Below are 22,570 nucleotides of genomic sequence, written 5' to 3'. Positions count from 1 at the left end.
TGCCAGAGTTTCTTAAGTGTGTGTTGGTGTTCTCTGGGAAATGCAGACGTTTGGGGAAGTGCCTTTGGAGGAGAGGAGCTTGATTCTCAAGGAAACTGCTTCCCCAGGAGCCCCCAGTGAGGTAGGTGCAATTACAATCTGGACCCCAGCTCATGCTCAGTATTTACTACAATCTTAAATAACAATAAAGTCAAACACAACAGATGACTGATGTTCCTACCTTCTGCTTCCCAAACACAGCCAAGGGTGGCAGCAGCTACAGCTCCATTCTCCTGAGCTCACAGCACAGCGCAGCTGTTCCAGCCACACCAGCACGGGACTGGCCGCAGGTTGTACAGCCCGTGCCTGAGCCAGGATCAGAGCACATTTCCTCTCAGGTAATGGGAGCCCCGTGCTCTTCCACAGGAGAATGAATGTGAAGAATGCCAGAGCAAATTCAAGTCTCTTGAGCCTGGTGAAGATGAAATCTGCTTCTGTCCTTGTACAGAGCTATGGGTTTGTTTACGTGGCTTCTCCTTCCCTTTTCTGCCTGGCTTTCTCACCTGCAGTTTTCAGTAGAAAAGTGAAGCCATAGGTGGAATAAATAGACTCCACAACCTGATGTAGTTATGAAGTGGGTCTGTATTGTCAGCACCTGGCACAAGCAAGACAGCTCTCCTGAAAACTTGTGCCTTGAGCCCTGGTCTGAGCCCCATCTTTTACTCACAAAGGTGCTCCATATAGATGACATTGCTGAACCTTTTCATGCATATTCAACCCCTGGCCCCGCCTGTCCTTGCCTGGCATGATAATTAGATCCATGCCCTTCTGAGCATGCCTTGTTCATGGTGGGGGTCACATAGGAGTCTTTGGTGGTCTCTGAGGCCAAAGACTGTGGTCATCCTTATGGCTGAACTTTTCAACTTTTCTCCTTTGTGCGTGTGCTTTGGTCCCTTGGTGCTTCTCTGAGTACGTCTGTCGGTCTTGATGAGCTTGGAGACAGAGGAGCCCCTTTATCTGGGTTTCTGCATCCTTGGTCTTCTCCCAGTATTGTTCTCTATGCAAGAAGCTTCTGATATTTGCATTTTTCTATTATTTTTGTACTATGACAGAGGTTTCTTAAATAAAAGGGTAAAATTCAACACATAATTCTGCAAGCTAAAATTTAAGTGCTTAATTCATATTGCTAACTCAAGGGAGCTCCAAAAATCTCTCTTTCAAAAGCAACAAACCTTTGAAAGGTTAAACCTCAACATAACTGTGATCCTCAATCAATACCTCCTTCTTCCACTTGCTTAAAATCTCTTTCTCCTGGGCACTCAGTATGGCCTTTTTCCTGGAAGCTCTTTGGCTGTCTTGAATGCTTATGGAGTAACAGGTAATCCCTGATCTATTTTTGACTCTGCCCAGACAGAGACTGCTGGAAGGGAGGTAGGACTGGTACTGGGGACCTGGCAGCTTGTCCAGGAAGAAAATTAGTGAAATAATGGTAATGTGGACAAGGCATGCAAGTCCAGGTGGTGAGCTCAAATATGCAAGTACTTGCAGTTTCCCCTCAGCACTTGACAGTTAAGGGGTATGGTCTCTTCTTATTTCTGTCTCTTAATCCTCAATCCTTGCCACACTCCTTCAACATCTTTTGCATTGTCATCTTCCCTGTTTTCTCCCTCCCTTCTTCTTTCTGTGACTTTCTGTACATGACAGACAATCTGTCACACACTGTCAGCTGCTCAGTCACCCGAGCAGTGATAATGATGGTGTAGAAATTGTAGGTGCACAGGAGGCAAAGGTGTCATGCTTCTGTGTGCCCTCTGCAGGCAAACCTGCTTCCCAAAGCTTCAGTCACACTTGGAACAAAGGCTTGTCCCCACTGCTTTGTTGTGGTTTATGCATTGATGGAGCAACACTTCTGTCTCAGCCCGCTTAAGCCACTGCAAAGCTGGAATTGTTGCTTTAGCAGCAGATGTGCTGGCAGGGTTCTTACAGCTCCTTAGTAAGAACTCTGCACTTCTTCTAGAAGAGGTTTCTGATCTTTGTGCAATAAAAACAATGCCTTCAACTGCTGCAGTGCAAGTCATGCACTCATGTAGATGTGTTTTCAGACACAGGTATTTCTATATATGCCTAGTGAGTGGCCCGTGGGGAGCAGGGACAAACGAGGAAGGAAAGTGGGCTGATAAAACATGCTTCTGCTCCAAAAAAAAGCCATGACTTCCCTTCATAGAGAAGGATATAAAATTTTTCTTGATTGGCCTGAAGGGAATAAAGGGAATAAACAAGTCTCTCTATGTCCTGCTCTTTTACTAGTCTGAAATTGTTCAGAAAGGTTGCAATTTTTTTTTTGGTTTTTTGTGGGTTTGTTGTTTTTTTGGTTTTGTTTTTTTTTTTTTTTTTTTTTTTTTTTTTTTTTTTTTTTTTGTGGTGCGGGGTCAGGTCTGCATTTCAAGCCTGTTCTCCCAGCAGTCAGGGCCCTGCACAGCTGCTGTGGGTGGGGCAGGTGCTCAGGTAATTATCAGCAGGTGCTTGGTAATTACTGACAGCCATGTGAGAAGTTGGCTTGTGCCTGGTTGAGGGCTTGAGGGCTGTGCTGAGACAAGGGCTAGGCAGTGGAGTGGAAAATACAATTTACACAAGCAGGTATAAGTGGATGTCTGGGGTGTAGGTGGGAGTTAACTGGTTTAGGTACTGCATTTATGAAGAATTGAACATTTAACTCTGAGATAGGACTATTTAGTTGCTACTCTAAGTGCTGCATTTACTAACACATAATGTAATTTCTGCTGCTGTGGCAGAACCTGCTATCCCCGTGTGCTTGGAACAGGTGTGGAGGGGCCCCAAGGTATCCTCAGAATGGGCTTTGCCCTCACCTTGGCTTGTGCTGCTGCAGATTTTGGAGACAATTGTGCATAAGAACGGGCACTAGAACCAGACTGGGGGCTGGCATGCTCTGGATTTCCAGGATGGCTCAAGGACAGGGTAAGGTGCTGTCGGTGCACTCTGGATCAAGCTGTGATTCTATGGACACTTCAGCCAGAGAGGGTTTTTTCAGGGTGATTAAACCTTCATCCTTGCTGTGCTTTCTATGACATTTGTATCTCTATTTTGTAAAACTTCAGAAATCCAAATCATCTTTGGCCCTGTGAAATGTTACAAACATCAGCAAAAGTCATCATAGTTTGCATGCGAAAATACATAATTTTTGACATTTGGGAATTGGAAATTCTGATAATTTAAAACTGATTTCTATTGCTGATGATACAGAAAGGGGACAGGTTGGTGCCTTGGGGCTTATGTCTGCTACTGTTGACTGAAAAAAATAATTTGAAGTAGCACCCTATGACTGTGGATGGCCAGAACGGAGGTCCAGGAGGCTTGACAGGTGTTTACTACTGAGTCTTTGACCTTTCCTGCCAAGTAAAAATTATAATTTCTTAGAACTATGTATTTATAAAAGAAAAGTATAAAGGAGAGATGTTGTACACTCTGTGTGTGTCCCACCTTGAACATACGACATTATAAAAACACACTCTCCAAACATCCATTCTTTTGTATGACTATTATCCATTAGGAAATGCCAGGTAAAACTGATTTTGTTCAGAAGTACCTCACCTACTGACAACAATTATAATTGCTTACAGGGCCTCAGTTGCAAATGCAAAACATTCAAAACTCAAACTAACTGGTTACATTAGAAAGCACACTTTGCTTTTCTCAAGGGGCTGATTGTGAGCTATTTGATGAGCTATTCATGAACATATCCTGGGGCTGTTTGTATCAAACACTGGGATTTTGTTAGCAGTAAAAGAGGGAAAGTGCACTATGTGTGGGAAAGTAATTCCTTCCCAAAATATGTGCTTGGAGGCTACTTGGGTCAAAAGAATTTATTTTTAATTCCATGGGCTGAAGAACTGCCCACCATCTGCTTTTTCCGAAAAAGAGGGTTGAGTCTTTGGCCCCTTGCAGAGCCTTAAATGAGCAAAGCTGAAGGGATTTGCCCCAAAAAGCAAGGAGTGTTTGAGGCTCATGGCCATAGCTGTCTGCAGAAGTGAGCATGGGCCAAGGGAAGGTCCTGCTGCCCAGAGCCAGCCCGAGGTGTCCCTGAGGATGTGTCACATCCTCTGCCTCCTCTGGCAGTGCTGCCACAGAGCACAGCAGGAGGGATTCCAGGGATTTGTCAGCACGGGGAGGCAGAGCATGAGCTCCTGCTGACATTTCCATCCAGGGCTGGCACTTTCAGGCCAGCAGTGACAAATTCTGCGGCTCTGGCTGCACAGTTGCTGTTGGCAGTGCTGTGACAGCCTCTGCCACCAAGCCGGAGCCTCTGCAGGGGTTCCCACGATGTGCTTGGCATTTGGTTTCATCTGGGCACAATGCTCCTTCTTCCTTGATGTATCTGTTTGAGGACAGCACATGGTCTGTCTTGTTCTGGGGACAGTACAGAGTAACTCTGTAAACTGCAGGCCAGGTTGTCCAGTTCCCACAGGAGAATGTCATGGCATTGTTCAGCCAGCAATCTTTCTACAGTTTGTGGAACCATTTTCTGCATGGCCAGAGGCTTTTCCTTGTCACAAAAAAAAACCCCAAAAAACAACAACAACAACAAGAACAACAACAACAAAAAAAAACCCCAAAAACCACAAAAAAAACCCAAAACAACAACAACAACAAAAACAAGGAGCCTAAATAATTAGCTCAAGTAATAATAAAAGAAAAACTACTAAGATTCAGGATTCCTTGAGTCCTTTTGGAATGTCATCAGATACAGATCCTCATTTCAGAGCTGAAACTGTACAAAAGTTATGTAAAACAATTCCAGTTAAAATGGGACCTACTCAGCCCATGGAGGTCATTCCCAGCTGCAAGGCTGAGAGAAAAAATCAGTCTAAAAGCAGAAATTAGTAAAAGTGGCCAGGAAAACTCACTGAAATGGCCATCAGTGCTTCCTCTTGCTCTCTTGAGGTTCAGAATTCCAGTGGCTTTTAAAGAAAAAAGGGAGCCCATAGGAAATGCTCTATGGAAGGCACTACAAATTCCAATCCTTTCTAGAGAAAGTCTTATGATAGGAATAATTTCAGTCCCTTTTTATCATCTTTGTGGAAAGTGCTCTCATCTTTCCATAAATTTCTGACCATCCCTGGTGTCTCAGGCACATCCTCATCAACCTGGGAAATGTGTCTTATGTCAGAAAGCAGAGTAAAAAGGCACTTAAAGAAAAGTGGAAAGGACCATTTGAAGTGTTCCTAAGCACTCCTGCAGCAATAAAAGGGGATGGGATCAGTACATTGATACACCTGCCCCCAAGGGAAGACAGCCCCAACACAGAAGGGAGGGGAAAATATAGATGAGAATTTGAAGATTCAATTTGTTAAGCATGGAAATAAAACTTTCTAGTGCACTGTAGAGTGAGTTAGAAGAAATCCCATCAAGGGAAAGACAAGTCATGAAGGGTAACCATGAAAAGTCCTCAGTCTCAGCCCACCCTGGGCAGCAGCACTCTGGCACGCTCTGTCAAGCAGCAGCAGCCAGCAAGCCCAGGGGAGGCACCCCAGCACAATTCACCCCATGCCCCCCATGGCAGCGCCCCTGGGGCTGCTGCACTGCAGAGCTGGAGGAGCACCCCTGAGCCAGGCAAAAATGGACCCAAGTCTCAGGGTTTAGGAGGTGACATTTTCTTGAACTTGGCTTGAAGGAGAGCAGAAGGGCAACAACGGCTCAGGTGCTCAATCACAAAACACCCCAAGGGCTCTCAGGTACAGAGACTCAACATCATTGGCTTGGAGACAATGGAGGAATTTGTAGAATACTCTGCAAGGAAGAAAGGGGCATTCCCAGCCACCTTTGAGTGTTCCCAAATATTATCCTCCCTTAGACAATTTCATATCCTTTCCCAAGAGAAGATTATGGTCTTGTTGCTAACATGTTGTCGTGGCTTGTAAAATAAGCATGTATTCTATTTTGCCATCTGTTGGGGGTTAGGCAGTTTTTTCTTATCTCTTTCAGGAACAATGACACTGCCCGGAAGACAATGTCCTGCTAATGGGCTATATAATGTCCTGGCTTGTAAAATAAGCATGTATTCTTTTTTTGCCATCTGTTGGGGGTTAGGCAGTTTTTCTTATCTCTTCCAAGAACAATGACACTGCCAGGAAGACAATGTCCTGCTAATGGGCTATTGAATTACTCACTGTGGCTGGTAAGATTAGTTACATCATCCCATTGGGAGATGCTCCACCCAGAGGGAGGAGCCAAGCATCCCTGCCACCATAAAACAAGCACTTCTGAGACCACAGACAGCCTTCTTCGCTGGATTTCCGAGTGGAATCAGGAACCAAGGCCCAGCTGCTCCTTCGCTGCATTTTTGGAAGGGATCTACACCCTTCTGCAGATCGCCGCTCCAGGAGGAGCAGCCACCATTTGGCTGGACTGCTATCAGCACCCTGACTTCTCAGGGTGCCAGGTTTTTCTCACTCTGCCAGTGGTTGTTTTGCTTGTGTTAAATTACATTGTTATTTAGTTGTTTGTTTTTTTTTCTTCCAGTAAAGAACTGTTATTCCCGTTTCCCATATCTTTGCCTGAGAGCCTTTTTTTTTTAATTCTGAAGTTGTGATAATTCGGAGGGAGGGGGTTTACCTTCTCCATTTCACAGGAGGCTTTTGCCTTCCTTCACAGGCTCCTGTCTTTTCAACCCAAGACACATGTCCTCTTTTTCAGCTGAATAAATAAATGGCAGGAAATTTAGGAAAAGAACTAGACATCAAAGTCCCCATTGGTCTGTGCAGGAATCAACATCTGTGTCTCTCTAGAAAGACAGGTTGTGACTGACTAGTTTGGAGAAATCTACAAAACTGATAGTGATCCTGAAGGGACACTTGAACGGAATTTCTCTTTTTAAACCTATTGTAGTACCTTGCCTCCAACACTTCTCCATGTCTTTTACAAAACTCTTACAGAGATCTGGATCTTCCCTGGCTCATGACAAGGTGAGGCCATGATCTCCAAGCTGCCCTGAGAGCTGCTTCAGCTGACAGCTTAGAGCAGCCCATGTGCACTCCTCTGCAACCCTCCACAACAAGGTCATTTGGGGTGGAGGTTGTCCTCTACCCTTTCCACCCCTTAAGGCAAATATTTTAAATTAACAAGTAAATCAGAAAACAGGCTTATTCTTGTCATAAAGAAATTCCATTTGCTACAATATTTTCTTAATAGGTGCACAATTTCATAATAGAAGTACTGGGCTTCCATTCTCTACTGATAAGTTTCATTCAGTGGACAGAGCTAAGTCTTGAAGAGAATATCTGACCAGAAGACTCTCCAAAGATGATAAAACTGACAATAAGAGGAGTTAACAATAATGCAACTTCTTTATTGCTAAAGTTCAAGACTAAATTCTCTAATCTTAGACTATCTAATCCTACATTTTAAACAAATAATCATCTCCTTATTACTAACTTGAAGAAACCTAAAAAGCTAATCTTTTAAAATAAAACAGCTGGAGCTCATAGATGTTCCTTTGCTGAAGCAGAAGACTGGTGCCAGGACTCCAGGACTTGCTGCTTGCCAAATTCAGATACTCATTGCTGAATGTGGGACAGCTTTTTGTGGAGCTACTGGCACCTGCTCTTCATCTCAGAGTAGCTGGGGCTACCCTATGAAGGAGAAATCAAAAGAGAATTAGTGTGTGCCAACATTTCTGCAGAGTTTAGAATTTCATGACCTTTCCTACAAAATAGCCTTGAGGCATACTCAGCTAGTCCAGTCTGGCTTTATTCATGTAAAACAGTAAAAATACACTTAGTTTATCTTTTGAGCTATTTTTCTCTGAGAGCCACCACTCTTGAGGGAACTTTGCAAACTGAGGCTGTTATAATGCAGACCAAAAAACAAACTCTAGACAAGTCAGAAACTACAACAACAAAAACCCAAAGCACATCAGCTCCTAAGGAAGGCAAAACTCATTAATGCTTAAAGCAACCGGTGGGAGTCAAACTGTCCTCATTCCAGGTGTGAGGTTTATCAAGCTGATGATACAAATCCAAGATGAAGTGGCAATGAGAATAATAGATGCCACTTGCCAGCACTCTCACACCAATGCTTCTGATCCTCTGGGCCTGAAGACCTGGATTGTTTGGGATGACAAAGTCTCCCTCCACATGGAAATGAACATTTCAAAGCACCCTGAGATTAATATTGACAAGCAGTAAATTGCTAACAAGTTGAAATTCAGTAGTAGGACAGACAACAACTTATGCTAGGGATGCATCCCAGGCCAGATACACCTGACTGGTGTGTTGGACACCTTTGAAAAGAAAACTACAGATACCTTTCCACATTTTGGGAGGCACCAGTGAAGCAGTAGCCTGCACTACTGGCTTCTGCCCAGTGACATTTGCTGGCAAGAGCCCTGGCACGGGCCTCACTGCACTGCTGCCCTGCAGGGCCAGCCCTGCCCTCAGCCTGGCACGGAGCATCCCTGGCTGTATCCAGTGTGAGCCGGGGCCCTGCCACGCTGCTCCAAAGGCCGCAGCTGCCCCAGAGCCCCAGAGCTGCAGGAGGCCTGGCTGCCCCTGCCAACATCACTGCCCCGACACAAGCTGCGAGCAATTTCCAGGGCTTTATACCACACACACACTTCTCCCTCGTCTCCTGCAAATGCCATGAGGGGATGCAGCAGCACTGCTGCAGCTGAGCCTGTGCAGCTGCACTGCAGGAAGGGAGGACCCGTCCGAGCCTAACCTACCTTGGTGTTCATCTCTGCACTTCCCCCCACCTGGCCCATCTCCTCCTTTACCTTTCTATCTCCCTAGTTCACATTTACTTGTAAACAACATCTGTAGTATTAACTCTGAAATATGGTTTTGGTTGCACCAAAATTTGGACAGAGGCTTCTCTTAATAATCAAATTTTACTCCATCATTGTCCACACTGGAGTTGGGAAAAGCAGCACATTAATACCTTCATTGAAATCCAAGGGACACTACTGCTTCAGCCTCCCCAGTTCTCTTCACATCTTTTTGGATAAGGCAGTCCTCTACACAAGTGCTGGCATTCTAGAACTCCAATATTTGTCTTTTTTTTAACTTAAAGGGTGCAGGGGAATGGAGCCCAGACTTGGAGGCAGGGTGCTGGCTTTGACATCCCTGTAGAATGGGAAGCCAGCACCCAGGAAGAAGAGCGGCCACCAGCTGCTGCCTGGATGTAACTGGGCTACTGCTCAGTTCTCTGCTTCTTCCTCCTCACAGAACTGACAAAGCCAGAAGCCCGAGGCCGTTTCTGCAACAACAGGAAAATAATTCATTCTTCTATGATCACAATCAGGTTTTGCTCTCAATTCTAAAAAAGCAGCATCTGTGAATTGGCAAAGTTTTAAAATGCACCATTTTTAATTAAAAATAACTGTCAGACCTGGAAGACCTGCAGGTAAATATCTGCTCTGCTGCATTCCTACTTTCTCATCTTAGCATTTAGCAAGTCCTTCTCCAAGTCTGCTGCTAAAAGGCTTTGGGAAGTAGACACTCCCTTCAGCAGCTCAAGCCTCCCCAAAATGGGGATGCCAGGTAAGTTTTGTCTAGGTCCCAATTACTGCTTGCACACACCAGGAAAAGACTCAGCTTTTGCTATCAAACACCCACACAATTTATTACAGAGGAACCTGGCTGTTTTGGAGTTTTATGTGTTAAAAACAAGATTAATGCTTCACTATTACAACCCATGAGTACAGGATGTTGTGGTTGGTTGTGAATTCTCATCAGGATGAACACAGACACCAGTCACATGTCCAGAAACTCTTGTGCATTTAGGTACAGCTGTCTTAAATCCAGCAGGCTCACCCACTCCGCAGACTCAAAAGCTGTTGGCTAACAAGCCTTTAAACTTCTACAAGAGAGTTTCACAAGTGGTTACCAACGAGCCCTTGCTGTTGCTCAGAGCCCTTCAGTCATCTCTCAGCTCCTCCCAAGGAGCTTCTCAAAGGTGCTGCCTCACGAGCCACAACACACGGCCACAAGCTCCCCACAGGCACAGCAAACCTCAGGGCCGGGGATGGAGTAGAACAGGACAGCCGTGCTGTGCCCAGGCAGAGGGAGGGAGGAGAGAAATTAAGGCAGAGGAGGGAGTGAGGGAATAGCACCATTCTGTAGGTGCTGTGTTTTGTCCAGCCATGTGGATAGTGCAGAGCTGGGGTCAACAATGAGAGTGACAGAGAGACAGAGGGAGAAGATAGCAAGAGGGCTCCATCCGCCCCAGCCTGGTGCAGCCTCTTATGCACAGGAGATTTTTCATGCAGTTCTGTCACAGGCAGAGCCAGCCCTTTGAGCCCTTCTCCAAGGATTGAGTTGAGGGTGGGGGCTGAGCTCAAGTCTCCAGGCAGAGCAGAAAGTTGGATCAGGACAATGCTGCTCCACCCCTGCTGGATCCTCTCTTCTTATCACAACCTTGAGGTCACAGCAGTGTGTGGCAAAACATGCCCAGGCCTGATCCTGCATATTCCCATCACAGCTTCTACATCACCAGCAAGTCTGCTAAAATTTACTGTACAATGCAGAATATTAAAAATGCACAAAATACCTGAGCAGGTCTTGCTGGAGCATCTCTCTCAGAAGGCCTTGGAGACGTTGCTTGGCTGCTGCTGGTGATGTTCTGAGATGGAGCTGATTTTCTGTATGGATGGTCCAAGCGTTCATGTTACAAAGCCTAAATATCAACTGTCATAGTTCTTTCCTTGCAGGGAAAACAGACCTTCAGTGTCAGGACTCAAGGGAAAAACATGAAGTAAAGTTGAGGGGGCTTTAGGCAGGACATCAGGAAAACATTCATGGCCCAGAGGGTGCTTGAGCACTGCAACAGGCTCCCCAGGCCAGTGGTCACTGCAGCAAGAGCTCAAGAACAGTTTGAACAACTCTCTTGGGCACAGGGTGTGATTCTCGTGGTGTCTGTGCAGGGCCAGGAGTTGGATTCCATGACCCTGATGGGCCTCTGCTGGTGCAGCATATTCTAAGAATCTAGGCTTCATTTCCCAGGGCTTTTTTTCTGAAAAGGCTCTTTTCCTTCCCCAAGAGACTAAACTTACCTAGAAAGTATTAATTTCAAATTCTCTCTCTCAATTTTACTGTAGCCAGGCCAATCAGTCTGAAGGGTTTGAAATAGATGTTCCTTCAGACTGAAGGAATTCTCCTTTGCATTCAGGTTGGCTACCTACAGGCAGAGGTTCGGAAAAACAAATCTTCATTACACCTATATGCAAACTACAGAAATTAAAGGAGCTACTTCAGCTGGGATGGCAGAACATGGCTCTCATTATGTTGTGAATGTCTTCAGGTGAAAAAGCCCTGCCACTGCCCTGGGCAAACACAGCAACAAACTTTGCAGGTTCAGGGAATGAGTTCCTACAAGTCACCCTGGGAACAACTGAAACTGTATCCACTTATGTATCAACTGTATGTTGAATTTGAGTCCTTTGCCATGGTTCCAAAGCTCTTTTTCTTAGCTAAAGAGGAAATAATCCTATTTAATATAATAATGCTTGCATAATTCAGCAACAGCCTAGGTGCATGGGGAATATTTAAAAGGGAAAGAAGGAGCTACTGAATCTTTCCATGGGTGTGCCTCTGATGAAAGCCTATCAGGAAGAAATACCAGTGGAACTTACCTTGAAGGAGTATTGGGAAAGTCTCTAATTTGAACAGGTGAGGAAGTAGTAAAATTATGAACAGCAGAACAGCATGATGGAAGAATTGCTGGCACAAGCTCCATGATCTCACCTGCTGAAGGATCTTTCCAAGGGAGTCCTTGTCCTTTGGCCTGACTCCATCTCTCTGCAGCCGAGCAAGTAACTCTGGCTCCTTGTAATCCCTCAGAGCAAGCAGATGAATCACCCTGTCCCTGTAGGGTCGGCCGTAAACAGCAGCGCAGCCGCTCCAGTCGATGTCTGCAAGTCTCACAGGCACCATCCTCTTCTTCCCAGGCACAGGACATGGATTGTTCTGTTGGGCTCCTCTGACCTCTGCTTCTTCTCCTAAAGTGAGGGCAAACCAGAAACTAAGAGTTCAAATTGCAGGTTTGCAGAAGGCAAGGTAGTTGATTCAAAAGGGTGCACCAAGAATGTTGAACCTCTATTGGCTGGGCATTTACAAATCCAAAAGAATTCAAAAAGAAACAGGCAGTAAAATGCCTGGTAAAGGAGTGATACTGGACGAGATGTTTTAATGAAAACTTCTTTTTAGGGATGGTGCTTTTATATGATTTCCCCAGTTTGTAAGCTCAAGCATTGGCTATGTCAAGAATGGCATGGACAGTGTGAATATGTGCACTCTCAGCAAGTTTGCCAGCACCAGAGGCATGGGATGCCATCCAGAGGGACCAGGACAAGCTTGGGAACTGGGGCCCTGGGAACCTCATGTGGTTCAACGAGACCAAGTGCCAAGTGCTGCATCTTTGGGGTTGGGACATGCCCTGGCACTGCAACATGCCTGGGGATGAAGGTGGGGAGGACTTGCAGGTGCTGGTGGATGAGAGGCTGGAAATTACTAAGAGACCATACAGATATCCAGTAAAAAATGAAATTGTAGCATATCTAAAAGGGGTCCATCAGTTTAATACCCTTTGCACTTGGATTGTGCGACTCCTTTTCTGCCTGGGTCCTGAGCTCTCTTCTCTTCTCTTTGGCTTTGATCATGGCAAGCATTTCATAAAAATCCAAAGGATGGGATTTTTTTACCCTGTCTCATTCTGTTTACTCACCCTCGGACTTGGGAGTCTTCCCCTGCACCCTGGCAGACACTGGGAATTCAGAATGTGTCTGAACCTTATTCTTCTGTTGTTTTTCACGGGTGGAAGTGGAAATCAATCTGACACTTGGAGACAGCTTCAAAATTGAACAGGATGTGGAAGGCAGGTCCAAGAAAGAAGGAGAGTGGCCACCAGCTGCTGGCTGGACATCACTGGGCTCCTGGTCAATTTTCTGCTTCTTGCCCATCACAGGATTGAGAAAGTCAAAAGCCAGAGGCCGTTTCTGCAAAGATGATCCCGATTAGTTTTGCTCCCATTCTGGAAGAGCAACATTTCTGAACTGGCAATGGTTGAAAACACACCTTTCGTACCTAAAACAGCCTGTCAAACAAGGAGTGCTGCAGCTAAATATGTTCTCTATTTCATCCCTACTTTCTCACCCCAGTATTCAGCAAGTCTTTCTCCTAGTCTGTAGCTCAAAGGCTTTGGGACAAAGACACTCCCTTCAGCACCTCTATCAAAGGCTTCCCCAAAATGGGGAGCTCAGGTTGGTTTTATCTTGCTCCCTGTTTCGCCTTAGACACACCAGGAAAACACTCAGCTCTTGCTGTCACACACCCACACAATTCCCTAAAGCAGCCCCAAGGAGCCGCCGGTGCAGTGCCGATCGCAGCGTGTCCAGAACAGAGATGATAACAACAGAGAGAAGCCCCAGTCTGGCTGCAGGTCTCATTCCTGCTGTTCTCCAGAGCAAACCCTGGATCACAGCCTCTTCCCTACCGAGCAAACACTGCTCCTGTCCGTGCACATCAGCAGCTCAGAGCAGAAGTGCCAGACACAGCTCCGTGCCTGCCTGCTGACAGAAATCCTGTGGGCAAGGAGGCAGAACATAAGAGGATGCTGGGCCCTGCAACATTTCCTGCTCTGGCTGGGAAAAGAGTAGGGAAAAACAGAGCTGTGTCCTCCCTTCTCTATTTAAAGAGTATTTTTAATCTTTAGGAAACTAACCTTTTCATACAATGTTTTCCAAGATTCTTTCAAAAGGTTTGCCTTGCCCTCTTGTATTGGTAGGAAAACAGACCATGTCCTGATTTTAAGCCTGACAAGTCTGAGGTATTCCCTGATTATTGAGAGTCCTCTCCTCACACATGGGATAGTCTGAATCAAAATGGGAGCCTAAATGCTGCTTAGGACAGAAAAACAAGTTTCCTACAAATGCCTCACTACGGGAATTTGTCCTTATTCTAGACTTCCCTAAGATTTCTCTTCAAACAGTAGCCCTGGCATGTCCGTGCATGTTTTAAGTACTATAACTGCCATATCTTCAAGAACCCTACACAGACACAGCCAGGTACCAAAAACATGTCCACATCTTGTCCTTAGCAGAGTTTCCTATGCACCATGAGAAACAAGTCACGTGTGCAAGCTTGTTGCAGGCTTTGACATTGCAGCCATCTGGAAAACTATACAGGAATCCCATTGGAAGTACACGCCTCAGGTTCATACAATATAAAGAGAGCACTACTGCTTCATATCACAGCTTGGACACCAGGAGCAAGTGGGATAGAACATCATTCATAGTAGAGAATGTTTAAAAAATTCACAAAATACCTGAGCAGTTCTGGGTGGAGTATCTCCTTCAGAAGGTCCCAGAGATGGTGACTGGCTGGTGCTGGTGGCATTCTGAGATGGAGTTGGTTTTCTGCAAGGATGGTCCAACATTTCAGGTTACAAAGCAAAACTATCAACAGTCATCGTTCTTTTCTCACAGGGAAAACAGACCTTCATTTCCCAGAGGGCTTTTTGAAATGGTTGTTGTCCTGACTGAACTTACTGAGAAAGGGTCACCTCCAATGTCTGTCTATCTCTTTCAGTGTAGCCAGGCCAATCTTCCTGAATGTCTTTAAAGAAATGTTCCTTCAAGCTGAAAGCATTCTCATTTGCATCCAGGTTGGCTACCTAAGGACAGACATTTAAAACATAAATGTTCATTTCACCTAAAGGCAGACTACAGATGTAAAACTGGTACTGCAAAGCTAAAGCAAAGCTGAAAAGAAAATCATTCACCAGTTTTCCTGAACTTCTGTTCAATGTGAAGAACAAAGCAGCTGACATGTAAGAGGTAACAATATTAAAGAGGTGTGGTCCATTTGGGCGCTAGAAATTGGGAGGTGAGTAAATGCCAAAGTGCTGCAAGCATGGAGGAAATGGATGCTATGAAAACCTCTCCCTGCAGCAGGGATCCAGGTTTTTTGGTCTTTAACACAGCTTTGAGAGTCAAAGTCCCCTATGCCACAGCTCTCAGTCTTCACCATTTGAAATACAAGGAGAGGCCAGGCTTTTCTTTTCTGTTTCCTTTTCTTTTGAGTAAGACCTGAAGAACATCATCTCCATGGGCAAATCCATATTTTTCCACCCTCAGGAGGACACTGGCTACCCTCTTGTTTCACCCAGCTGCATTGCCATGGCAGAGCACAGCCTGGGCCTCTAATGGGGCATGCTTTCACCATCCCGTGAAGCTCCATGGAATGCTGGCATTTGTCTCTGCAAACAGGACTGCTTTTCTTTCTGAAGTGCTTGCTCAAAGGAAACTACAGATTCCTATGGAACACTTGTAGGACATAACCGACCTAGAGCTACACTTCAACAGCTAAAAAGTAACCAAGATACCCAGAATCAGGAATTCACCTCTTAAAAGCACAACTAAGGCTGTTGGAAGAGAAGGAAGGCTGTGAGTGTAAGAGCTCAGCAAGTTCACCCTACTGGTTTGTCATCTATACCCAAAAACAATGCCACCTGCTGTGAAGTTAAGAAAAATGTGAATAATAGTTTTCAGGATGAAGTGCTGTTCACACAGCCCTTTCAGAATGCAAACCAGTACCTTGAGGCAGTTCACACTGCAAACATGAAACTACTTCTTCAAAATCTCCTTAAACATTAACAAGAAGAAAAGGGAAAGGAGAAAAATTTTTCACCTCTTACCTTCTAAGGAGCTGAGCTTTGAAATCCTATAATCCCTTCTTTCATAGCTAAAAAGGAAATATTGCTACATGATATGCTACTTAATGCTTGCATAATTCAGCAACAGCCTACATGGACGGGGAATGTTGAAAAAGGAAGGAAACAGCCACTGAATCCTTCCATCAATGCAAATTGTAGAAATCATAAAGAAATAATGAAATACCAGTGGAACTAAAAGGACAGCTGGAAAAGTTACAGAATAATAATAGGTGCCAAGGACGTTGAAGACTAGATCACACAACAGCAAAGCACCCCTGTGCTCAAAGCTGGGAACCATCTCTATCATGCAGGATTGGCCTGAAACACCCTCCCCTGGAAAGCAATCCCCACAGATCCCAGCAGCAGCCAAGTACCATCGAGTGGCCACCAACTCCCTTCAAGTGAAATACTGCCCTAGGCAGCTACCAAAATTCTCTCCTATGACATTTGTCCCAGGATATTTTAAGGACTTCAGCTAAGTGTTTCATCCAGTTGAGACTTTCACCCTCTGAAGTTCCTCCATGAAGCAGTTAAAGAGTGCAAGGAAAAGAGAGGATTAAAAAAAGGTATGAGAAGCAAGAACATTACAAAGAATTTATCATTGCCAGCCATTCTAGAAAAATACAACAATGCCTCCCAAGTTTGGAAGGTTTCTTTCTTTCTTCACATGGACTTGCTGTTGGGGGGAAACTGGGTAAAGCTGATGGAAAAATCTGAACCAGGAGCATTTCCCAAGCCTCTCATTAGTTTCTAATTGAAACCCTGAAGTAAGACAGCTGAGAGTTAGCATTGCCGGCAGCGACTCCAGGATCTCACCTCCTGAAGGATCTTTCCAAGAGATTCCTTGTCCTTTTCCACAACTCCCTCTCTCTCTAAGTGGGAAAGTAGCTCTGGCTTCTTGTAATTCTTCAGAGCCAGTAAATGAATCACCCTGTCTCTGATGGGTCGTTGGGAAACAGTCCTGGAAAGTCTCTGGAAGAATTTGGCAGGGTTCGTGGGCATCGTTCTCTTCCTCTCAGGCACAAGATCTGGAGAGCTGCATGGGGCTCTCCTGAGCTCTGGTATTTTCACTTCAGTAAAGGAAAAACACAAAAAGAGATGTTAAATGGGGGTTGGGAGAAGGCAAGGAAGTTGATTCAAAAGGATGCACCGAGTCTGATGAAACTCTATTTGTTCAGCATTTATAGATCAGTTTTAAGAATCCAAACAGTAAAGCATTAGGCAGAAACAATCCTTAAAAATACCTGGTAAAGGAATGATATTGGAGGGGTGGTATTTATGAAAAATTACTTTTATGCATGGTGCTTTTATATGATTTCCCCAGTTTGTAAGCTCAAGCAGTGAGCTATGTCAAGAATGATACGGACGGATTAAATGCACCCTTGGCAAGTTTGCCAGCACCAGAGGCATGGGATGCCATCCAGAGGGACCAGGACAAGCTTGGGAACTGGGGCCCTGGGAACCTCATGGGATTCAACAAGGCCAAATGCCAAGTGCTGCATCTTTGGGGTTGGGACATGCCCTGGCACTGAGGCACTCTTGGGGATGAAGGTGGGGAGGACTTGCAGGTGCTGGTGGATGAGAGGCCGGGCATGAGCTGGCACCGTGTGCCGGCAGCCCAGAAAGGCAACCGTGTGCTGGGCTGCACCAGGGGGAGCGTGGCCAGCAGGTCGAGGGAGGGAATATGACACACCAGGCACTGCTTTGAAACCAGGAACTCGTGCTTGGTGTCTGATGGAGACTCTCTGAGTCCTGGTGAGACATCCGGGAGCTTTGTCTCTTCCATCACACACACACAGACTGACCTTTCTTTACACGCTCCTTCAATCTTTCAATGTAGGTCAAACTTTTAATGCCTTTCTCCACTTCCTGTTCCTTGGACCATGCCTCTCTGATATTTGCCTGCAAACCTAATGACACAAACATCACACACTTCAATTACTTAGAACAAGGTAAACATGCCAGTTATTGAGTGGGGGCACTGCTAGTGTTTTGAGAAGTTCAATCCGATGTAGGTACAGAAACTTCCCACAGCATTCAAGCAAAAGACCTCCCAAAATGATACTCCTGAATGACTTCTAATGAAAATTACCTGAAACCATAACCAAGCATCAGGATGAAAATTAGGTAAGAGTTCTTCACCACAGGGTGGTCAAGCATTGGGACAGGCTCCCTTAGTGGGCTCATGGCACCAAGTCCAGCAGAGCTCATGAAGCATTTGGACAAGGTCCACAGGCACCTGGTGGGATTCCTGGGGACAGAGCTGCACTTGCATGTCCTTGTGGATCCCTTCCAAATCACATATTCTCTGATTCTGTGACAAACACCAGTCCCAAACTGATACTGCATGGAACACGTTGCAAAGGCACGCTCTACCCTCTCAGCAACCAGAGCTGTCTCACCTGAGATTCTCTGTGCCAGCCCAAAGCAGAAGTGGCCCCAAGTTCCACAATTGTCTCACTACTGCCAGTCCTCAGACCCCAGTTACTGAATGTTAAATATTCCCTTAGGATCTAAGTAGACCACCACCAAGAATCACACAAATCTTCATTCACATGTGAAACAGAATGTCCCGAATGAGAAATTCAGAAGTTTAGTGTTGTCTCTCCAAAAAGCCACCACGGTGCTGCTTTAAAATGCTCTGCACTAGGCTGAGGCAGAGCAAGAGCTGCACTTGCAGGGGCAGGGATGTCCCTGCAGGCAGGTGACCACAGCCACAGCCAGGTGAGAGCCTGTTTTTCTCAGGGCAGCTGGCTGTACCTGGCTCAGCTCACTGCTGCAGGCAGCACCACTGAGTGCCTGCAAGGAGAATGTGCACCTGGTGTCTGCCTGGAGCCAGGCTCCTTGGGGAAACAGCACTCAGAACAGGTTAACAACAAATGGCAGACCCTAAGCACATTGTGCTTTGTGGGAAGCGATGGAATCCACTGGGAAGATGACACCAATGCCTTCCTTCCAATTTCCTTGAAAAGAACCCAACACAGTAATATGACAACACTGACTTATTAATGACCAAGACAAAAAAAAAATTAAATCAAGCATGGTTCTCCACAATGACCTTATTGAAATTCTCCATGCGACTTCCTCACAGTCATTTTTCTTTCAATTTGCAATTAATTCTTATGGATAGGCACTATGCCTAGGTACTCCAAAATCTAATTGTAAATCCAAAACATTAGCTACCACAACTGTGAATTTAAGTGCATAAGGTGGTCCAAACCTTGACCTCCATGCTCCAAATTCCAGCCCATCAAGCAGTATGGGAACAAGGAAGGACTGGCAGGCTTTCTCAGGAGAAAACAAACCAGTGCCTGAATGCACTGAGAAGACAATGCAAGGCTGACCTGAGGCCAAACCACCTCCAGCTGAGAGCTCTGAACACAAGACATCCCCTGTCCCAAGAATATGCTGCAAAAATGAATTGCCAAGGTGAAAATCTTACAGACATTGAGCAAAATATGAAAGGCAGCCATACCTCCAAGTGGGTTATACAATTTGATATCCTGTGCACTTCCATTGTGCGACGCCTTGCTGGCATTTGGCTAAAAGGAAGAAGAAATTTTCTGTAAAATCTTCAGCCTACTGAAGATCATCAAGGTGATCTGCTTAACTGGTTAACTGATTAACAAGGCCCTTCATTTTAAACAAGAGCTGCACTTGCAAAGGTTTGCTGTCCCATCACTCAAAAGGGCTGCTTTGACACAGTTCTCCCTCTGAAAGCAGCCAGCTACAAAAGTGCCCTGAGAGAGTGACCCTCACTTAGCCTCTAATGCAGCCAAGCCTTCAAGTAGCAAGTCATCCTTTCCCAATTGCTGGAATTTATAGGCACAGGCTTCCCTTGAAATCAAGTGCCTGAGTACAGTTGAACTGGTCAGTGCTCAGCTAACAATCCAGGTGAGAGTGGTTCACAAAAAGATTAAGAATTCAGGGCAGGACCCAACACTGGGATTTATCTGGCACTATGGAAGTACATCCTAGAGTCAGCTCCAAGAAGAATTTCATCTGCATGAGGTGAATTTCGACTCTCAAGAGGCATGAAAACCCTTTCTCTTTTCCTCAGCTCTTGATGCAATTCTTCACAGATGTGAAGAGGAAAGAGTTTCTCCTTGGTAAATCAGATATACCAAATTTGGGTTACTTGGCTGATCTCATCATTTAGTACAGAAAGTGTCACATTCCAGTAGAGTTTAAAAATCTCTAAAATGTTTTTCAGCCTAAGTACATTTTTTAACAAAAACAACTGCTGCCATCCAACTGCTTCATTCTGAAGGCACAATTGGCTGAGATAAAATCTAAAAAGGTATGATAAATGGACTGGAAAATGTGGACTAATTAGCATGAGAAAGGAGACATCAATACGAAACAGAAGATAGAATATTACTTAGTGGAATTGTAATTTATAACCAATTAAGGTTAATTTCTATGTTTGCTAAAACTGTATCAAAGAGTGGAAAAGCTTTGAAAATGATGTGCATGTGGCTGGAGTTCTCCACTAGGCATCACAGCTGGGAATATACTAATACCTCTTCCGAATACTAGAAAATACTGTTAGAGAGTTTCCTTTACCCTGACATGTTTAGTGAGTGCAGTACAACGTGGAACAATGAGAAATCCATGCATTTTGGCCAAGAGCCATGCCCAGGCATGAATTTCCCAAGTGTCCCAGCATGGAGAACGTTTGACTTTCACTGGCACCTCCTCAGTGTCATCACTGAGTGCCACATCCATCAGAGATCCTCCCACATCCACTGGCACCTCCTGCGGGTCATCCCTGTGAGTGGCTCCCACCCAGACAGCTGCTCCAAGGGGCCCTGGAGCAGCCGTGGGGCCCCAGCCCTGCCCAACAGGTCCCGCGGGCTCAGCAGCACCTGACACCAACACCATGGCCAAGCCCCCACCCCTGCCAACCCGCAGAGCCCCACAGCTGCCCCTCACCTCTTGGTCCTGGGGCCTCTGGGTCACCCTGACGGGCACGGCAGTGCTGCTGGGGGCCCTGCGGGACGCAGCGCGCGCTGGGGCCCTGCGGAACACGCTGGATCCTGCCCAGGCCCGCAGCTCCGCCATCCCGCTCTGCCTCGGCTGCTCCCGCTGCCACAGACACTGATCCTGCTGCAAAGGCTGCAAAATGCAAAATCCTTCTTAGCAAAATGTGTTCCTGGATATTTGGCCTTGGTGGCTTTCAAGACTCATCAAGAAGAACCAAGGTTACCCCCATGAAACAAGAAGCAGCCACCAAGCTCAAAGGGATGGCCCGGCCTTTGAAAGGCAGGTTACTTGTTGGCTCAATTGCCTTGGTGAGGTGTAGGGCTTGACAGCCTTCAGTGACCTCAGACACAGGGGAGGTTAGCAAGGCTTGGGAGGAAGGATGCACCTCTGATGGTGGACACAAAGAATGCAGGATTTATGGGCACAAGGACATTTGGCAGAACCCCCGAGAAAAGGAACAAACTGATGAAGCCAACACAGCAACTGTGCTGCATCAGCTGTGACAGGGTAAAAGGCCATTCCAGCAGGAGCAGACCATGGCCACCCACTCCAGAAACCTCACTGTGAATAAGGGGGAGACTGAGCATGCAGACTATTGACCATGAGAAGTGAGAGGAAATTACCCAACAGCAGACACAATACTAATTATGAAAATAACTAGGAGACTTGCAGTAAATGAACACTAATTCCTTTCTTTGCTCAACTGTATAAATACTAAGACACTCTGGTTCTTGTGGTGCTGGCTTTGTGAATTTGCCCCTGAGCCCCCCCTTTCTGCCCAGAGCTGTAAATAATTACCTCCACTCAGTGTGTGGATCAGCCTCTTGAACAACGAGTGCTGGAACCACCAAAGCTGGAACAACACTCGCTGTCGCTCTGACACCTCCGCTCTGGCTGCAGCCGCCGAAGGGTCTGAGCGGTCCTGCCGTGTGCCGGTGACAATGGCCACGTGTCCTTGGAAACGGGGAGTTCCATGTTCCAGGCTGGGCGGGATGTCACTGAGGAGCGGGACGTGTCACAGTCGGGGCAGAGGGAATTCACAATGGGCACAGGTGGGGAATGCCCTGCCCTGGCCCATGACTGACTCAGCCCATTTCCAAGTGCAGAAAGGGGCACTCCACCAACCCCAGGTGCTGCAGCTGTGCAAACCAGGCCTAGTGAAGGGTTTCTGCACTAAAGTGCTGCACTTGGCTCTCTCGGAGGCGAAGGAGCAGCTTAACACCTCTCACCAGGGCAGCAAGGTGCAGCCCTCCCAGCACTGGGCACTCCTGTCCTGGGCCCTTCAGTCTGTGAGGCTTCCAGCACGTACATGGTCACTCAAACATCATCTCTTTGACAAAACCCCCCGACCTTTCCTCATCCCAGTCCCCTAAAAGGAAACAAGCCAGCAGCATGCCCAGGCCCCCACAGCCTCTGCAGGAGGAGCTGACATGGAAAGGCCAGTGCTGGCCCCGAGCAATATTCTAGGCTGACATTTGTGCTGACTGCAAGTGGCCATTGAAGTTATTGACACATGTAGAAAAACATTTTATATTCAATTTATGATGGTTTTATTGTCATTTCCCCCATACCCAAGATTATTCCAGATTTCAGTCAGCTGGCACCAAAAATAAGTGCTAGCCATAAGTTGTCCAGGCATTACAGGGAGAAATAATAAAGCATGTAGGTTAAAATGTGTTGAATATTACCATCCAAAGTTCATTTTCAATGATATCTTGTGTTAGTTTTGAAGTCCATGTCTATATCTACCCATGTCTCATCTCCTGGCTGCCACACTCACAAGGACAGGGTAGTCTGGGGACACAAAGGGAGGAAGTAATTTGTCAAACACCAGAGCCCAGATCTGTAAAAGAACTGCGTGCCTTTTTGGGAATGACTGGTT

At 46.0% G+C, this 22,570-nt stretch overlaps 1 protein-coding gene across 1 annotated transcript; it reads right to left on the bottom strand.

Annotated features, from left to right (window-relative positions):
* Positions 1-7,321: 7,321 nt before the first annotated feature.
* LOC135309332 (uncharacterized) lies at positions 7,322-20,766 on the bottom strand. The gene is made up of 12 exons (XM_064435483.1): positions 20,638-20,766; positions 19,178-19,244; positions 17,508-17,612; positions 16,519-16,772; positions 14,537-14,661; positions 14,314-14,404; positions 12,715-12,985; positions 11,736-11,989; positions 11,045-11,169; positions 10,543-10,633; positions 8,932-9,249; positions 7,322-7,625 (listed from the first exon to the last, which is right to left on the bottom strand). The coding sequence occupies exons 1-11, from the start codon at positions 20,764-20,766 to the stop codon at positions 9,184-9,186; spliced, it is 1,578 nt and encodes a 525-aa protein (XP_064291553.1). The 3' UTR covers positions 7,322-7,625; positions 8,932-9,183.
* Between the last annotated feature and the right edge of the window lie 1,804 nt (positions 20,767-22,570).

Source organism: Passer domesticus, chromosome 10, assembly GCF_036417665.1.
Source record: "Passer domesticus isolate bPasDom1 chromosome 10, bPasDom1.hap1, whole genome shotgun sequence".
Lineage (NCBI taxonomy): Eukaryota > Metazoa > Chordata > Aves > Passeriformes > Passeridae > Passer > Passer domesticus.
This window is presented reverse-complemented; position numbering and strand designations above follow the sequence as displayed.